This window comes from Physella acuta, unplaced genomic scaffold, assembly GCF_028476545.2.
Source record: "Physella acuta isolate Inbredline_101_S28 unplaced genomic scaffold, ASM2847654v3 ptg001131l, whole genome shotgun sequence".
Classification (NCBI taxonomy): domain Eukaryota; kingdom Metazoa; phylum Mollusca; class Gastropoda; family Physidae; genus Physella; species Physella acuta.
Window position 1 is genome coordinate 354,387 of NW_026732648.1, and position 20,962 is coordinate 375,348.

At 30.4% G+C, this 20,962-nt stretch overlaps 1 protein-coding gene across 1 annotated transcript; it reads right to left on the minus strand.

Moving 5' to 3' along the window:
- Positions 1–949: 949 nt before the first annotated feature.
- Positions 950–18,546, minus strand: LOC131956166 (uncharacterized). Its single transcript, XM_059320590.1, has 18 exons — positions 18,373–18,546; positions 17,911–18,117; positions 17,079–17,614; positions 16,689–16,838; positions 15,834–16,268; positions 12,787–12,936; positions 11,688–12,495; positions 11,162–11,587; positions 10,105–10,181; positions 9,652–9,882; positions 8,537–8,749; positions 7,197–7,272; positions 6,024–6,062; positions 5,668–5,864; positions 3,038–3,698; positions 2,384–2,556; positions 1,609–1,768; positions 950–1,303 (listed from the first exon to the last, which is right to left on the minus strand). The coding sequence occupies exons 1-18, from the start codon at positions 18,530–18,532 to the stop codon at positions 1,065–1,067; spliced, it is 4,938 nt and encodes a 1,645-aa protein (XP_059176573.1). The 5' UTR covers positions 18,533–18,546; the 3' UTR covers positions 950–1,064.
- Between the last annotated feature and the right edge of the window lie 2,416 nt (positions 18,547–20,962).

Here is a 20,962-nt window from a genome sequence, read left to right on the forward strand (position 1 = left end):
ACCTAGTATTTAGTTGGGACCACATTATTATTATATGTTAAAAGCAAGTTTTCTTGTAAAGTGTTGTTGCAATTATCGCTGCTTATTTCTCATTAAAAAAAAAACACTAAATAATAAGATAAACCAGTTTGTAATTAAATATATTATGTAATTCATACAAAGTTTAAAGATAATCTCATAATTTGAAAAAAAAAATATACCAAATTAATACCAATATGTTTAATTGCATTTTGAAAATCTATTAAAAATAAAATATAAAGTAAAATTAGTTTATTTCTGTTTAAAATGTGATAGGAGGCTTAATCAACTCTGAAAAATAACTAAAGTAGCCTTTATCGCCTGAGTATAATATTACAGCTATAAGCAGGAAATATACTTAGAAAAATACATAACATAGAAAAATCATTAGAATTTTTAAATATGTGCATCTTATAAATTGAGGAAAATAAAGTTCTAAAAAGAAAAGCACTTTAAATTAACACATTTCTTCAAAACTTGTTGCACTCATTTAATTCAAGTATGTTTATTAAGTAATTAATAATTTTACATTTTGTCACATGAGGAAATTAAATTGACACTCAGGTGATGTTGAAAAATTTGAGCATGACTTAAAATAACAATGAACACATCTTCATTTTCATTTGTATCAGACTTGTTCCAAGAAATATTTCTTCACTAGGCCTGAATTTCCTTGCATTACATTTGATATTTACCATTTAGATACATTTATTTTCCAATTAAAGTCGGTTGCCTCTCAGAATTCATTGAGATAATGGACACAATCAGAGAACTAAATACAAGGTTTAAGGCTAAACTTTTGCTAACTTAACTAAACAAGACTATTCAATTTATTACATTGAAGTTATATGATCAAACATATTCAAGCCTGTTTGTAAGAACAGGGGAACTGCTGCATAAGTATATTGGTTGTTTTATTATTTCAAGTATATTGGTTGTTTTATTATTAGTGAAGTTTTTAAAAAACCCAAAAATACATTTAACATGCCATTATTAATTTTCAAATTAAACTTTTTACCATTTGTAAGAAAAGGAATAAAGTACATTTATTCTGCATTTAAGACAATCAGATACTGTGGATATGCTTGAGCATCACTAAAAACCATAAAAGTATCACCATTGGATGTATAGTGCTGTGTAAGTGTCCCGGGCTCTTGACCAGATTCCCCAAGACAAACAATCACTTTGAACAGGAAGAAGGATTTGTCTTTTTTAAAAGACACATTGGATAATAACTTATTTAGATCTTTATAGAATAGGACACCCTTTCCTAAACTGTTTAATTCTGAAATAAAAATTGTAACCAATATTTAAAGTCAATTAAGTTTGAGCCACTATAATTTAGTAATAAAATTTTAAAAATTCAGTAAATAAAATAAAAATATTAATGAAGATGATCTGTGTGTATTGTTATATAGTAACATATATACATATATATACATACATATATATAATACCTACATACATAGGACTATATACAATTATGTACATACATATATATATATATATTTATATATATATATACATACATATAAACATATATACATGCATAATAATTTAAAAAAAAATTATTTCAATATCAATATTTACCAGCAGGTACGCCACAAAAAAGGGGATGAAAACCAAATTCACAGACTAGTAGAGACGTTTGTTGTTCTGACACAAAGTGCCACATATTTTTTCTTCGACTTATTTGTCCATGTTTAACTTTGAAGCGTTGATACAGTGCAAAGTTCTGCACTCTGTGAACCTGAGAGAATAAAAGTTCTATAAATCAATAGATTTATTACTTTTAATAGCAATGCTTTCATATGTAATTCTTTATCTTTCCCATCTCTCCCCAGAAAATGCTGACAATTGCTTTCTTTTCTTTAAATTGTGATTAATATTTTCTGTTGTTGGGTGCTGTCCATTCATAAATGGAAAAAAAAAACTATTTATAAAGATTTTTTCTATAAAATCTGTAAGTCTAAAAACAAATAAAAGAGAGCCATCTAAGTTGTTATTACTATTATATATTTAATTTATGTAGTCACATTTTACAATGCTTTTAGATCTAAATGAATTGTAAATTGGATAATATTAACAACATGGACACTTAAACTTATTTCTATTTGTTCTGTAGGCACACAAAGAATATAAACATTTTACTTGAACACATTCTAAGTTTAGCTGTTCAAGATCTCTCTTTCTGATAACTATTTTCAATGTAATATTACAATACTGTGGCATATATTATAATTAAAGGTTCTTGCTTACTTTGAACAATAATGTTCAAAAGAATATGAAATAGCATGATAATACCCTAAAATTTGTTTTTAATTAAATTAATCATAAGAGTATACATGCTAAAATAAACTCTTACATCAACAACTTCAATTTTTAGCTCTAATCCATCTTCATTCTTTACTGAAGCTAGATCTTTCAATTGTTTCTCAATATCTAAAAATTCTTTTTCTGTTTTATCCAGCCTCACCAACTTGCATCCTTCATCTTCTTTTGATGTCCAGGTTGAAGGCACCTCAATTTGATTAGAAACTATATAACGAAGATAGGAACGTATTTAAAACTACATACAATAAATAGTATAAACAAATACATATTGTTAGACTTTTTCTCTTATATTTTTCATGATGAAAAGGGAATGTTTTAATTATGGATTTTTTATATTTAAGCTCTTATAATTGTTAAATGACTTTAGCAAAGAAAATATTTTAACAACAAATTTCCTACATGAATTTATTAGAATGCTCATAGCTTAAATTGCTATGGGCTTAACACCATATTTTTTAATGAAAAAAGTTCTTATGATATAAGGACTGTAAAAGTTATTGAATATGACAAATAATTTTATAAATTCAAAAAATTGGAATCATGTGGAAATTATATATAACTAATAAAAATATGCACTGTGCTATCTGCTCTGCAAGTGTTAACAAAACCAATTATATCATAACAATTAATGGAAGCAAATATCAATATGTAAATCAACAGTGATATAAAAAATAATTCAACTTACTATCTATTATTTCTGAGCGTATCAATCCTTTCTTTTCTTTGTTTACAGTTACATGCATCTCGCTTAAGTTAAAATCATAATCTTTAATATTGATATAAGTTGTATTTTCACTGTAGGCTTTCTCAACTTTCTGTTCTACATCATCTGGAATATTTGTGAATAGAATTCTGCTTCTTGAATCTGATTCATCATCTTCACACTTGTCTTCCATCTTCCAACAAAAACATTTTTCTTTACTCTGTAATTTTTGTTTTCCTCCTTTTTGTTTTTCTCTAGCTGTTTCTGCACCAGCATTTTTTGCCGGATCATTTGCTGGATCAGAGAAATGCATATTCTGTAATCCTTTTTCAATATCATCCACACCACTTACAACTGCTGGGTCATGTTTATCAACTGATGATGATTTGACAGAAAATTTATTTTTAAAATCTTGTACAACTTTTCTATTCAGTCCTTGAATACTAAGTGTTCCTTTAACTTCATATTCTGGTTTCATTTTACATTCATTACTTTTTTTACTTTTTTTGTCTTTATTCCTTTTTTTATGTTTATTCTTCTTCTTTTTGGCTTGATTTTGGTCTTTTTTGTCAGAAACTTTTTCAACAGTTCTTTTAGTACAAGTTATCAATACATGTAGATTAGTTAATGCATTCTTGGAATTCTGAAAATATTTTTTAAATGTATAAAAAATTATTTTCACTTTTGTTTTTAAATATAAAATCAAATTTAAATTACAGGAAAATATCAAATTATTTTAGTACAATAATTATTTGGGGTAAATTGGCAATCTTTTTTTAGATTTGAATTTTCATTTTTTAAATTTAATATTAAAATGTTTTTTCACTTACATTTTGTTTTATTGACAAGTTTATTTAAAGTCATGTAGATTATTCTTTTATAGTCTTATGATTTTCATCTATACTGAAGTATAATCTTATGTATAAAGGTTCAACTACTGCATCCTTTTAAATATTGTTTATTACTAAGCACTAATAGTAACACAGTGAATGAATTAATTTTACATAAATTTTCCATTTGCATATGAAGCACTAAGATGTCAGCCATGTTCACACAAAACTAAGTAAATTATTAGACATCTAAGTAAATATGTACATATTGTTGATGATTTCTGTTTGAGTGTACATAGTTCAGCTCCTTTCAATCTCTGAAAATTTGTAATCACTACTTTATATATACATTACTTAATAAAGCATTTAAATAAGGTCACACTCTCCATCATCTTTAAAACCGGTTTGAAATGCTACAGTCAGTAGAAAAATATTTAGATTCAGTAGAACACACCTGGAAAATATGTAAGTAAGCCACTGTTGATGCCTGCAAGGAGGTGCTAGGAAGAAAAGCGCCCAACAGGAAGCTTTGAGCCCTGGATCACAGAAGGTGGAAGAAAGAAAGAGGCTAAAGAGCGAGCAAAATCAAACAAAAACACAGCAGCAGAAGCAAGCTGAGGCCACTGGATATAACGAGAAGGCTAAAGAGGTGAAAAGAAAACTAAGAGATTGTTTATAAAAGTAGTGGCAGAGTAGGCCAAAATAGCTTCCAGTGAGATCTAAAGATGCTCAATGCAACAACCAGAAGTTTGATTGGGAGGAAATCTTAACAGGCCAGGGAGGAACAAAAATGGTAAATTTCTAGCATCATGGAGAGTGCACTTCCTGGGAGTAGAGCCAATCACCACAAGACCCATCAGACCTCTAGCCAGGGGACCCTTTAACATCAATACATCAAAGAAATCAATAAGCAGAAAATTTCTCAGGAAATAGTTTGAAGAGTGGCAGGCATCAGGACCAGATTAATATCCCAGCAGAGGCATTAAAACAAGGCGGAGAAGAAGTAGTAAATTGATTTCATAAATTACTTAACTTAGTCTGGAACACAGGACAGATCCCAACCAACTGGAAGAAGGGCATCCTTGTGAAGTTGCCTAAGAATGGTGACTTATCTCAGTATGGAAAATGGAGGGGTATTACCTTGTTGTCCATCCCAAGTAAAGTCCTTTCCAGTCATTTTGGACAGAATGAAGGAAGCAATTGACCTTAAGCTAAGAGAGGAACAAGCAGGGTTTAGGAAGGAAAGATCTTGTACAGACCAGTTAGCCACTCTTACAATCATTGTAGAACAGACGATAGAATGGCAAGCCCCGCTTTACATCTGCTTTGTTGAGAAGGCCTTTGATGGTGTGGATAGGCAAACAATATGGAATCTGTTGAGACACTATGGTGTACCTGCTGCAAGACATGCAGGAAAAAGTGATGTGTTAGCAGCTACCTCACAGCATGTAGGTCTCAAGACCAACACAGGAAAGACAGAAGTAATGAGAATCACCAATAACCAGGAGGCCCCAGTAACAATAGATGGAAGACATGTAGATGAAGTGGAAGAGCTTGTCTATCTTGTCAGCAAGATCAGCCAATCAGGAGGCACAGAGGGGGACAAATGTGCCTGAATTAATAGAGCTGTAATGCTTTCACAGTTTTGCAAAATTCTCAAAAATTCAAATGTCAAGGCAGTTTTGTTATATGGAGTGGAGACATGAAAAGTCTCCAAGAATGGTACAGACAGGTTATAGACCTTCATTGATAAATGTCTCAGACATAAAAAATTAAAATTACCTCAAACTTTTTTATTTCGGCACCATCTAATTCAATGACCTCTTCATTTTCTGCCATTAAATTAGAAAGTTTATCTGTAAGAGCATTTAAAGCTTCATTTATTTTTTCCTCACATGTCCCCAAAATACAAACTTCAGTTGGAGGAAAATTGTTTCTGATAATCTTTATATCCTCAGCAGATGCAGATGGTTCAACTTCTATCAAAATGCAAACATCATAAATATTACATTTGAATGTAATTGCTTAAGCATAGATGTAGATCAAAATACTTTTCTTTGCCAAGCTTGAAATGATATAATGGCAATTATTTTCAGATTATTATAATTAAAAATTTATTGCAAAATAAAAGTACATACCTCCATCTTCACTGGACCACCATTCTTTAACTTTAAAAACTAGAAAAACAAATTATAGGTATAAAAAACTGTTTAAATTAAAAATACTGCACACATTATACATACATATATATATAAATATATATATATATATATATATATATATATATATATATATATATATATATATAAATATATATATATATATATATATATATATATATATATATATATATTGATATATATAGATATTGATATATATATATGTATTTACATATGTATATATGTATACATATATGTGTATATACATATATATGAACCTAAAAATGTATATGTAAATACATATATATAGGTATATACATATACATGAATATATATACATATATTTTTGAATATGTTACGGCCAAAGCCTGAAGTCGGCCAAAGCACGCATTGCCCGGCCAACGCGTGCAATATCGCCTCCTATTGACCGGTCAAAGTCTGAAACTTTACTTGATTTCGGCCTTCGGCCGGCCAATCCGTGGACTGGCCATGGTGGACGGGCCAGTCGGGATTAGAAGATCATCTGGCTAGGACGACCGGCCAAAGTCCAAGATCATGGTCAGATTTTGGTTTTGTTTTATACCGCAAGGATCATAAAAATTAAGTTTTTGTAAATACATATATATATATGTATTACATATACATAAATACATATAAGCATGTGTATATACATATATATATATATATATGTACATATATATATATATATATATATATATATATATATATATATATATATATATATATATATATATATATATATATATATATATATATATACTTGAGTCTATATGACATCCCTGTGTCAACCCAGCCAGCTCTGAAGGGTACCCAACTTGATTAGATAGGCATTGTGTTTCTAACTAAACTATTATTTCTTATGTTGAAGAGAGAGAAACAGATGAACTCTACTTCATCTACTAATGGACTTTATGACCTAAGCATTTTCTTAAAACATTCACAAAATTAAACTTTAATTAGAAAAATGTTGTGAACATATAAAAATTACATATAAGATTGTGTGAAGGGGATTGAAATTATGAATAAATCTCTGATATTCAAAGTATTCAGAAAACAAATGACAAATGTCTTGCTTAGAAACTACGTTCAGGATAATTAGTTTTTTTTTAAAAGAAGTAGGTACAAACTTACACCCTTTTTCCAACAAAGTCAGTTTTTTTTTCTCCACTTCTTTAGGGCATCGTTTTTCAAGTTCCTCCTTGAATGCCTAAAATAAATTTAATTGCAAAAAGCCCTGATGTATCTTTTCCAAGTACACTGCTCAATTTTCGACAGTGTTAAACTGTTTAGTACAATTCTTGAGTCATTCATATAGTTTTCAATTTTCTATTGAGTGCTTCTCTAGATGACAGAAGAGGAATACCCAAAAGGTAGGGAATGTGGTAGGACCAAATTTGGAACCAGCTGCCTAGCATGTAATAGAGAGATCCACAAAAGCTAGGGAACTTTACCCAAAAGGTAAGGCCGCTGACCTGCGAGGTGAAAAGTGCATCCCCCTTCTTCTAAAAACCCGGATTATTAAACAGATACAAGACCAAAATCACAACTAAAATCGTCCAAACCTTTGTAACTAGCTGCCTTACAAAAAACTCAAGATCTGCTGGCCCAACACTATCAGCAACAAAAACATTTGGGAAAAGACTGGGCAACTTTCATCTAATAAGAAAATTCGGAACAGAAGATGGAATTGGACAGGGCAAACCCTACACAAACAACTAACTAGTATCACCAGGCAGGAATTAAAGTGGAATGCCAAAAAAGGCTGACCAGACCTTGCAGTTGATACCACAAAGATGGGCTAAACATGGAACCAAATAGAAAGAATGACCGAGGAGCAAGGACTCTTGACATCCGTGGGTGTGAGCCCATACCCCAGCAGGAGTGAAGGGCAGTATGTAAGTAATCTTAAAGTTATTTATTTTTCTAACATAAATATAAAAACAGTAATAGGCTAATAATTAAATTGAGAATGGCAGTTTTTCTAGATAATGATAACCTAGTTATTATAAGAAATTGAAATAAAAAACATATTTACAGATTTCAATATAAAAGCATATGCTTATATTTTTTAACTAAATAAAAAACCATTTTTAATTGATGAAAACTAAAATGTTGTATACTTTCTGTATACAAAGTCAAATAATTTTAGGTCAATGCATGTGAAGTAATTGTGTGGTTAGCTAAATCTCACTAAACACTCCATTACTATGAATTAAAAACACAATGGAGTTTGATGATGAAAATATCTAGGATTCTAAGCTGTTGTAATAACTGAATATCCTACTGCCATTTCTTGTTTCATTCTTTCTTACTAACAAAAAGGGAATGTATGTGGGAGAATGGACCTCAAATTAACTCACTCTACTAATAAACAAAATAAAAGTATTGCATTGTGGTTTAAATGACATAAAATACTAATATATTGTTTTTGCAATTTCAATCAACATTTGAGAAAACTGACATTTACTCACATCACGGTATACTTTGTTTACCACAACCAAGGCTAACTTTTTTCGATTTTGCAGAAGGTTTTCCACAAAAATTAATTTGTCCAGTGTGTTAAATACAGTTTGAACCAAAAAATCTTTTGGAATCTTTGAAGGTCCTACACCAGGGATGAAAATGTGGACAGCTTCATAGCTAGCTGAGTCCATTAGGCACTGTCTCAATGAGCATTCTATATGCTGAAAAAGAAATAAAACTGCTGAAACTACTTCCTTATGTCTATGTTGATCAGGCTTATAATGTAAACCCCTTTGTAAAGTATTACTGTAATTATTATTGCACTCAAAAACTCTACAATAGAACATGTTTAAAAGGGAGAAAAATGTTAATTCCTATTTTCTTTCTGAATCCAGTTTATTTTTGCTGTGGAAATGCTCTAGCAAATGAAAATGGTATGTGTAACATGTTTACATGAGCTATCTAAACAGGCTGCAAAATTTGACAGTAGGACAACTTTGTCCAAAATTAGGAAAGCTAAAAAGTAAACAAAATGTTTAGTTTCCTGAATAGTTAACTCATATTCACTATTGCTTATTAATAAAAAAAAAACTAGCTTATACTTAAAACAATTACTGTTCTAAAAAAGACACTATAAACATTCCAGTAAAATAAACAAGCAGCAGCTATAAGGAAGAAAATTAACAGCTGTGACTATTTAAGAAAAATGTCAAGAAAAGTACACAATTTTAAATCAGCTTTCCAGCTAGGCCTTATCATCCTGTCAACTAAAGAATCTAAGAAATCAATAAATAATGAGCAAATATCGTAATTATTTCTGCTATTTCAACCTGTATTGATCTTAAGTCTTTAAATTTAAATAAAATTTATCTAGCCACTAAAATGATACCACTTTGTTACATAAGCTACTCTAAAAACTATTTTAAAAACTTCCAGAAGCTACAGTAAAAAGGTTTATTGTCAACAACCAGTATGAAACAAAAATTAAATTTTTGCCTAAGCATAAACTCTTTTTTCTCTATGTAAAAGAAACAATAGTTTTAAAATTGTTACCTATGATTTAAATTGGTTACCTAATTGAAAATAAACACTTTGTGACTGGCTTATATTCGTTATTCATTACCTCTTTGCAATCCATTCCCCACTCAGGAAAACAGAATATCTGCAAATCTTTGCCAGAGTGAGTATTTTTTATGAAAGATTGCCCAATCAAAAGGCCATCTGGATTTGAACTTTGAATTTCTTTGATAACATTTTCCAACAGCTTATAAGAAAATGGTGTCTCATTGAAGTATGGACAAGTATTAGCTTCAAGACTTGGTAAAATTGGGTAGCACAATAAAGTCCTAAGATTCTAAGCAAAAGAAATAAATCCAGGTTTAAAAAATATTTTTAAAATGTAATAAAATGAAAATTTTACAAGAAAAAAATTAAAAAAAAAAAAAAACCTAACAAATATTTTTACTTTAGCTCATTTAATCCAAGACAAGCTATGCTTATATAGGCCTTTCCCACCATAAATGTATATAGTAAATAAGAGTTAAACAGGAATCAAAAGCTTTTAATAAACATTTACTGTGTGTTCCTGGTTACTCTCAATCACTTCTACTGTTGCCTGTAATTTACTATAATTTCTGTGAGAAACATTGGTTTCTGTAGATGTAGAAAACAAACATTTTATTTTATCTTATGGTGATACAGAAATTTATAAAATACATATATTTAACACAGATTGGAAACTTATTTAATTCTGATTAAAAACAAACAATTTTAATAACAGTAACATGGACTGATACATTTTTTGAAAATGAATTTTTGTTACAAAACGTTTCCTTAAATAATTAGTTTACAGAAAACTACTTTGTAAATCACACAATTTTAAAATGCCAGTTAATCCATTTGATTATGTTTACAAAAAAAGCTTCAAGATATACAAAATAAATAAATAATTTAAGAAAACTAAATGAAATAATTTTTAGTGGAATGGGACAAAGCTTGTTAAGTTTAAAAAACAAAACAACAGATATTTAATGACAAGATGATCAAGAATATTTAGGTGGCTTTATAAACAGTAGAAAGTAACAAAAACCATTTTAATATTAATTTCAGAATTTAGAACTAAATTTATGTTTACACAAACATAGTCAGAGATAATTTTTTTTTACTGTCTCTGATGCTTCATATGCAAGAACTCCACCATATTAGTCTTTGACTAGCTTTTCTTTTTCTATAATTTTTAAATTTACCCACCCCTAATCAGAAGTTTTCAAATAATTACTATAAACATCTGTAGACTATGTGGTCAAATTGTAGAGTCTATGGCTTCTAACCCAAAATTCTTAAATTCATATCCAGAGTCCACCTAGCTCTGATGGGTATCTAACTGGCATTAGACAACTAAAGGCAGCTTGGCAAAGTGCAGCAGACCACATTATCTCCTTGTTGGCCAAGGTGATTGAAACAGATGAACTCTACTTCTTCTGCACCATGTGTCTTCGGCACGAACGGGAAAAGATGATGCTGACTAAAAATGTAGAGCTCTAATATTATGTTATCTCCTGAATTTGACTATTGTTTTAAAATTTAAATCTTAAAGTTAGCATTTTCCATTTGTAAAGATAAATCGTAATTACCCAGAGGAACTATTTCCTTCCAACAATCTTCATCTGGCTGTGTGATATGAAAATTATTTTTTTTCAAATAATATATAAAAGCTTTGAAAACAGATTCACTTGTAGATTCACAAATAAAAATATCATATTTTTGGGAGCTTTGAGTTGATAATTTCGCTTCATTTGTCAGTGTGTTTAATACAATCAGAGTCTGCTCAATAATTGTCTCAGCAATAACATCTAGAGGAAATGGATAATCAGATGTAGATATCTGCGAAGTTGAAATGCCTATTTTAAAGCTGTGAGTATGAGAAGCTTGTTGGAACATGATACTGACATTGGTACTCAAACTCTCTCTCAAACTTTTACAGTTTGGGGCTTTCCAGTCAGGAAGATTAAAATGCAGATGTTTGCTGGAATTTTGTGATGCAAAGTTGCATTCATCATCTGAAAATGAATTCACTTTCTTTTAAATCAAATATATAAACATCAAATGATAGATTGTAGTAAACAAGTTTAAAATTTAAAAAATAATATTTCAAAATACCTTTTTTTGATGGAAGAAATTCAATTCTCATATTTAAATTTTCCATTTTCCTAAAGATCCCTTGAACTAAGTGAAAATGAACTCTATTGGACTTTGCAGTTTTCAAGATAACTGATTTATAGTCAAGCCTTGAATAATCAGTTCTGGCAATTCCAATTTCTTGAAATTTTGAGAACTCATCTTTTATTCCTGGAAACTGAATGTAACACTCATATTTATTCGAAAAAAAATCAATTTCTTGCTGACCAGTTTCTGATTCAATAAAATCTTTCATTCCAGGAAATGTAACACTTTTTTTTCTGGATAAAACTTTAGACAATAGATCACGTATTTTTTCCTTTATCAATGCAAGATGTATGTCACATGTATAAATTATTTCAATTTTATATTGACCAAAAACAATCACTGCCTTTTCAGTTGCACATTTTTGCAAATTCAATATATCATTTTGAAGAAATGTTTTGGTGTAGGTTAGTATGTCAGGTTGAGAATCCACAACATATATTTTTGGCTCACAGTTAGCTTGAACATCATAAGTTATTGAAGAGGAATTAAAGCAATTATTTATATCTGTAGGATTTTTAGTGCTAATCATGTGGTTTATTTTTTTTGCTTCATCTTCATTATATCCAAGAAAGGCAAAAAGTGTCAGTGTTCTTTCTTCAGCAGATATGTGAAAAGATTGAAACTTGGCATTGATATTATTTACTAATTCTTCCAAACAAGGTGTTGTTAAATTTTCTTGATTTTTAAAAGCATATGTAGCTTTTTTAATCACTAATTTAGCAGCAAAATTTTCTAAAGAATCCTGAAAAACAGGTTTTGTATTATTCAAAAAGAGCAAAGAATATTCAGTTTCTTTAAAAAATGTATAACTTATATGACAGAGAAATTATTTAAAATTAAAAGTGAGGAGAATAAAATGTTGAAATAATAAACAATATCTTCAATTTGTATATAATGAACTTTTGTTTCATAGAGGCAAACTATTATCTTACAATGGAGGAAATTTTTATGATACTTTATTTGATAATCTGACATATTTTGAGTGAAAGCTCCTATTCATATCAAAATTATAACCTAACTGAATAATTCCAACCTGTTTGCCATTTTTATCTTTGATGATCATTTTTAGACTGTCAGCAGGACTGATTACAATATGATAACCAAACAGGTCCACAACTGCCTTCATCTGATGCAAGACTTTTTTATTTCCAAGCAGTACATCCTCATAGAAATCCTCAGGAACCTACACATTTTAAAATAAATTACATATCATGAGGAAATATTTTTTTTAAATTTTGTATTGCAATGGTAGGACAAGACAGCAAATAACACTTTTAATTCTAAAAGGGGCCACCCATCATTTGAATGAATAAAACATTTTTTTACCACTATTGTTTTGATAAGCAGACATACTTTTCAATGTTTAACAATTTCATAAAATTTAAATAGGCATACACTGTATTAAAATATTTAACCGTGATTTAAGACATCAAAGTCTGGTCCTATGAATGATGTTGACAACTATAAACTGAATATACAGTCTAGTATGTCAAGGTCACAGAAACAAGTGAATTCTACTTCACTTGCCCTATAGACCATCAGGTTTGAAAAGGGAACTTTACTTTTTTTTTACAGTCTGGTAGATTTGTATACAACTTTGATGTATGGACTTTCAATGGTCATGGGGCAAGAACTGATATTTTAATGTTACCATTAACAATGATGGAGATTAAAATGGGGGCACAAGCTAACTTTGATACAAATAAATGTATTATTATCTACAGTACAAATATTTTATAATTTTTAATTAGCAAAATATCTAAAGTACTGAAGTTTCCCATGTATATATATATTTTATATATATATATATATATATATATATATATATATATATATATATATATCATCTATATATATAAAAAGCAATGTATGTGTGTTTGTCTGTCTGTCTGTCCTTTATGCATGACTACACCTCTCATCACATCGCTGTGAAACTTTGGGAAGTTGTTGTGAATATTCATGGGGAGGTATCTGCGAAAAAAACATTTTCAAATTCGTAGGGGTGGCGCCCCGCCAAGGGCGCAATTTGTTTTTCTCTATATACGGTATATAAAAATAAAAGTCGATTTTGGTTTGGCATCGTTCATCCGATAGCCATGAGACTTTGGGGAGTTCATTATACCACTCTAGGGAAGAGTTCTGTAAAAAAACAATTTTTAATTTCGCAAGGGCGGCGCCACGGGAGGCTGCGATTTTTCTCTATATACGGTATATAAAAATAAAAGTCGATTTTGGTGTGACACGTTATCCGATAGCCATGAGACTTTGGGGGAGTTGATTAGAACAATTCAGGGAAGGGTTCTGTAAAAAAAAAATCCTTTTTTAATTTCACAAGGGCGGCGCCACGGGAGGCTGCGATTTTTCTCTATATACGGTTTATAAAAATAAGTCTATTTTGGTTTCACACCGTTCATCCGTGTACAATGAAACTTTGGGGAGATGATTAGATCACTCAATGGTAGGGTTCTGCAAAAAAATATTGTTTAATATTGCAAGGGCGGCGCCCCCCGGGGGGGGGGGGGGGAACGATTTTTTTTCTCTATATACGGTATATAAAAAATAAAACTCAGATGCGGTTCATCCGAGTGCCATGAAACTTTAGGGAGTAGATGAGAATACTCCCAAGCATATTTCTGCGAAAAAGAAAACTAAAGTTTCTTATGGGCGGTGCCATATAGGGTACAACTTTCGTCAATACACGGTTTGGAGCCAAGAGTTTTAGAGTGACGATGTTGGCACTTGGCATCCGTTAATCGAGCGTCCTGCATAGCGAGTAAGGGGTACTACTATATTCAGCGGTAAAACTACAACAGGCTTCTAAATATAACTTTGTAACGCAAGGAAATCCTTCTGTACAGTTTCGTCACCTTGCCAAAGATGAAAAAATAACTTTTTGAATATGAGGAGCCTACTGTAGAGTTTCGTCACTTTGCGAATGATGCAATAAGCATCTATTATTAGACAATCCAGTCAGAAATTGAGATCAAGCATCTAATAAAAGACCATTAGTAACGCTAGCATATTGATCAGTCACACTGATGTTTAAAAGACGTCAAATACTTTTTTACGTGTTAAAGAAAAAAATCCTGTTCATTTGTGTCACTTTAGCGAATGGTGAAATCAGCATCATTATTACCAGGATGCTATTAGGCACGATGGCGCCTGTTAGTTTTAAGGAGCCAGGGGTCGTACGCCGCGCCTATGCGGTAGTGTAATCGGGGGGTGGGGGCCCTGAGAGCGCCCGTCTACGTCTCTAACACATGGGCGGTCACCGAAGTGTGTTCTACCATATTATTTCGGTGAGTGATTAATGTACATTCAATGTTTTCATGCGGTAGTGTAGGTAAACCCGTGTCCCGATATTTATGATCCAAGTGCAGGCATTATTTACATTTAAATAACTCACTTTTAGAAAAGACGGTCACGCGTCTTAGAACATATGATTGGTAACGCGTTGCTGAAATCCTTCTAATATATTTCGTCAAACTTTTTTCTATCCCTGCGGCAACGCGCGGGGGACGGGTACGCTAGTGTGTATATATATATATATATATACACACAAACATTTAGGCCTATATGTGCATATATTTCTATCTCTTTTTCTATATTGCCCTATACCAGGGGTCTCCAAACTTTTCAGTCCGAGGGCCGCATTAACTATCAAATTTCAGTTCGGGGGCCAGTTTCTTCCAGGCATGTCTTTGATTTTTTTGGGCAAAGTTTCTCCGCCATCACCAACAAGCGGTTTTTCCATGGACAAAAAGATCTCCGCGGGCCGGATGAGAGGACATCGCGGGCCGCATACGGCCCGTGGGCCGTAGTTTGGAGACCCCTGCCCTATACAATACACCCCAAAAGTTTGACAGCTAAAATTAATTCAGTGACTTCCAGGAACCAGTATATAGTGGTTTGGTCTAGAATTACACTGGAATCCATTTGTAATGAACCAATACAATCGATTATTTCAATGCTTACAACAGGTTACTAAGCTTACAGAAAAATCAAATGTAATACAATGAGATTTAATATCAGAAAAAGCAATTCATAGTGCTTAATAGTGATTTTAAATGTTTAAATTACCTGTTCAGCATTTTCATTAATGATTTTCTTTATCATATCAATCTGCTCAATATAACCATAGACATAAATATCTAAAGCTTCAATATCTATTACAATTGAAGAATCTGGGAACACCTTCTCGGCAGCTTGAACAAATTTTAAAGCATCAAGCAAAAATATATAGAACTTGTTTCGATTACAAATTGTTCTTTTTACTTTCTTAAATAAAATTTTTTTTATCTTTCTAGTGACATCAATCACAGTGTCTTCAGATTTGTTCAATACAGTGAGTAGTACAATATTGCAATCATCAATTACAAGCTGCATGTATGGCACTTTACTGTTGAAGTCATCAATGTATTTCAACAGGTCTTTTCTCATGGCATGGTCTTTGTTTGGTAAGAGTAAACAATTTGTTTCAAACACAATCTGAGACAGAAATTCTTGTAAAGAAACCTGCACAAGAAAAACAATATATGTGAATATACACAGGGTATATATATATATATATATATATATATATATATATATATATATATATACATATATATATATATATATATATATATAAATTTATTAATTTATCTTGGGAGGAGGAATTGGGGGGGGGGGGGGGTGAAGTGAGCCACAGATAACTATTGTAATGGGTGGAAGGGTTGGGGGGTAAGGATGGTAAAAATAGGCTAAAATATGATATGTCATTATTTATGGTTGAGTTCCTAATCTGCTTTGTCTATAAAACCTTGTTTTTAAATAACACTTAAGCAAAGTATTCAAAAAAATTAGTGTGTCAAAATTATAAAATATTTCAGATATTATTTTATATTTCTCGCTGTAATTCTGTTAATAAGGGACGAGATTATTTAAATACACAACCTGATTTCCTTTATTATTGACAACAGTCAAGTAAAAATCTTCAACATTGTTGACAACTAGATGACAGCCATTGTTTTCAATAAATATTTTAATCTGCTCTTGTACTTCTTTAGATTCAAGAAATTTCTTGCTTACTTGTGAATTTGTAAACTGCAATAAAATATAAAATACCTATGTAGTAACTAATACTTACCAAAAGCACATTGATGTGTATTGATGATCAATATATACAATTATGATTTCAATGATAAATTAAATATTTTGTTTGGAAAAAAATAACATAAAATGAAAACAAAACAAAGATTACTTGTTTCGCCATTATACAAAAATGCATAGGTTGTTTTTTTTATATGATAAATGAATTTACATAATCAAAATTTCAAAACCTACCTTCAATGTTTTTTCTAATAATTGTTTATTTATCCTTTTCATAACAGAGGCTGATTCCTTTTTCTTAACAGATGTTGCTCCTTTAATTTCAACTTCATTATCTTTAAATATAACTTCAATCAAAGAGTTTAATTTATTTTGTTTTAAAATATCTTGAAAGTTTAAAAATGTAAGAATTTTAGGTATTATTTTTTGCTCATAAATAATGTATGTCGAAGTAGAATCTGAACTTGTTACATTTTCTTCTGTCTCATTTATAATCAATGTATTATTTTTATTGGTATTATCAGCAGATGACATTTCACAAGTGTACATTGCCAGTTGTTCAGAACAGGAATCCTTGCTTTTTATTGCTAAACCGTCACTATCCTGTGAAGTTTGTTCTGATTCAAACTCATCCATTGTCGCAATTGTTTCCATCTCTAATCTTTTATATTGCTCGTCAAAAGGCTCTTGGAAACAGGTAAAATGAGGAATTACTGTCCATTTTGTATTTTCTATCTCCCAGATCTTGTTGCAGATGGTCAATACAGTTTCTGCATCAGAATTAGCATAAGAAAAAACACTTATTTACATAAAATTATGCTTATCTTATTTTAATTTTTTCTATATTTTATAGTCTCATGGCACATTATTATCAAATCTATCTACACTTTCATATAAGCAATTACAAATGTACTAAAGTATTATATTTAGAACATTGTAAAATAACAATATGGCAGTAATAAAGACTCATGAAGACATAAAAGAAAAAGCTAGACCAATAATTCCGCATTATTTTGGTCCCATTGTGCAACGAAATTTTTGTAGGACAAAAATTTTAACAACTTACGCCAGCCTTTTTCAAATGAAACCTCAAAGCAGTCGTCATCTATTCTTCTTATAGTGTATTGAAACTTTTTTGTTGGAAACATCAAATTTAATTTGTCCTTAGCAGCATTTTTTAAAGTTCCATAAGCACGAATGAAGATGTTGTTTATGGGCTGAATAAGCTCCCCTTTCATATTAAATTTTGTTAACTTCAATAATTCACATACTTCTGTTGAAACAACAAATTAAAAAAGAAACATTAATGAAGTTTAAGATTTACTGAACTGACATTGTTTAATATATCATAAGAATATTTAAACTAGCTAGATCTATATTTAAGTTAAAAGCATAAAACTAATGATTTTTTAAAATAATTTTTAAACATTTTTATTTCATGTAGCCTACACACATTTTTTATTTACTTGCTAAATAAAAAAAAAATAAGACAATCAAAATACATAAAATAATTTTAACATAATCATACCTAATTTGTTTTCAAAATGTACCACAGCCCTGCATTCTCTATTAGGATCTATCCAGAGATTCAGAACATGTTTATCTGGGAATAACTCTGTAATTAACTTTTGAAGTTTAGGAGCTGTGCATTCATTTGAAAACCCAAGAAATAACATCAAATTTGCCATTCTTAATGATTCCTGAAAATGAGTGAAAAAAATGAAGTCAGAGGGTTTTTTTTACAATTTTGTTCAGAATGTCAATAAAAGTAGCAGCATCACCAGATGAGCTGGTTAAACTAGCTGTTTCTATTATTTATAGAATAAGGTGTTAACTGGTAAAAAACAAATTAATACTTTAATTAAAATTGTATTTACACCCTTATTGTATTCCATTTTTTGTTGTAGGTAAAACAGCATGACAAATGCTTTAATAAATGTTTAAACAATGAAACTCAAAACCCTCCACTTCTATTTAAATATTCTTAGGTGTCATCCATTTGGAATTTTAGACCCCCTCCCAACAAAAGTGGATGTCCACAAAATTTAGTATACCTCTCTAAACAGGCTTAAAAATTACTAATACATTAAAATGTAACATGCACCTTGCTTAATTATTAATTACTAAAGTAAAGTATGATTTGATATTTTCGGTAACATCTATTACTAGGCCTAAGTAATATTAAAAGTTGAGCCTAGAAAGTGTTGAAAAAAAAGTATATTTTAAATGACTTAGTATAAATTAGGCCCTATGAGATAAGTGATTGCTTTATTTTAAATGTTTCTGTCAATACCAAACAAAAACTCCAAAATATTAAACATTTGATTTTGTATTCAAAAGTATTTTACTGTTTTATATTATTAACAATATTTTTAAAAATTGAAGATGCTGTAGACCGAACATTTTAATGTCATTTGTAGCTGTCTATCTATTACCACTATATGGTTTAGGGTAAATTTGGCCAATCAACCGTGATGTCATTATATAAAATTTACTCAACTTTACGTTTCCTTCCCCCCTTTTTGTCAAAGTCACGCTGACCGTGAGTCATACACACCTGACCAAGCAAGCAAATTATACACAAGCTGATATTTAAATATCTAATTGTAACATGATTATTTTGAGTTTTTTTTACATTAAAAAATATATAGATCTGCGTCATCTTATCTCTCACTGGCATATCACTGCATGTTAATATGTTAAATCATTTAAAAGGCCTGTTACACATGGCTTAACAGGTGGAAGCACAATTACAGATTAGTACCACCCCTGTTTATGTACAAAGATATTAACTAAATTCAGAAGAAGTACTGTTCCCTATTACATACTAGTCATAACTATTCATTATAGGCTTCTATAAACAACCAGACTAGCAGCATTGGTTGGAGTGAAATTTGTTACATCTGATATCATTCGGAATTTTATAAATAGTTAACAGCATGTGTGGACTCAGCACAAACATTTAATGGTTATAAACTGAGTTTTTTATTGCGAAATTTCTTTAAACTAAGTACATTCTAGAGCTAATGTAACTTTTACTCTCAAGCAGAGGCGTATCCAGGTTTTCGGTGTAGGGGGAGCGGAAATTCCTACACATCGAAGAAATAAAAAAAAAAACAATGTAGGCCGACGAAACAAAAAAAAAGGTTTCACTGTAAAAAAAAATAATTATATATATATATATATATATATACATATAAACACACTACAACCAAAAACAATGAACGCTGCATAATCTGTTTCGTAATCATTGTAAAAAAATTACATAATAATTCCTGGGACATCTATTAAGACTAGAGAAAAGGGGAAATAATCAATATCTTAATGTAAATATGTATATGTCTACACATTTTATTACAAATATCAAAACAAATGAATAATTACTTTAGTATCTAATAAAGTAGCTTAACACTATTCGTTTTTCCAAAACTATTTTGTCTACAATCAGAATTAAATAAATTGTCTTCATAAATGCTAAAGTATTACAGCATAATGAAAGTTTTTTTAAAAATCAGAGTTGGTATAAAAGCCAGCTTTTCAACGTAGTAATTAAACATTCGGAATAATAGCCTACATATAACTAAAATATCAGTCTTACATTTCAGATTATGCACTTTTAATTAGCTACTGACTTTTTGTGTTCTTTAAAGATAATATTTTGACATAATGAGAAGGCATGGGTTAGATCACACACCTTTTACTGGTAATTGCAAAAACAATATTCAGAGATTTACGTTTCAAATGTGCTGACCAAAGATAATTTTTTAACAAATATCAATGTTTAAAACTTTGAGTTTAAAAAGTTTCCAAAAAGGCGCCATACTTTGCTAAAATTGCCAGAGGGGGAGCGGCCGCTCCCCCTGCTCCCCCCCTGCGTACGCTACTGATCTCAAGGTTCCTTATGCTCTAAATATACTCTGTGGCCTGGCTGTAAATATTTAAGCCTATTATCAAATTAATTATTATTAAACTAATTGAAACTAGATCTAAATTTCAATGATCTTGTTATGATTTTCACAATGTGTGAGGTCTGTTAAAAAAAGATTAAGTACCATTTTGAATCTGATGTACCTTGAGGCAGGTGAAGCAGAGTTCACCTGTTTCAGTGACCTCTGTCT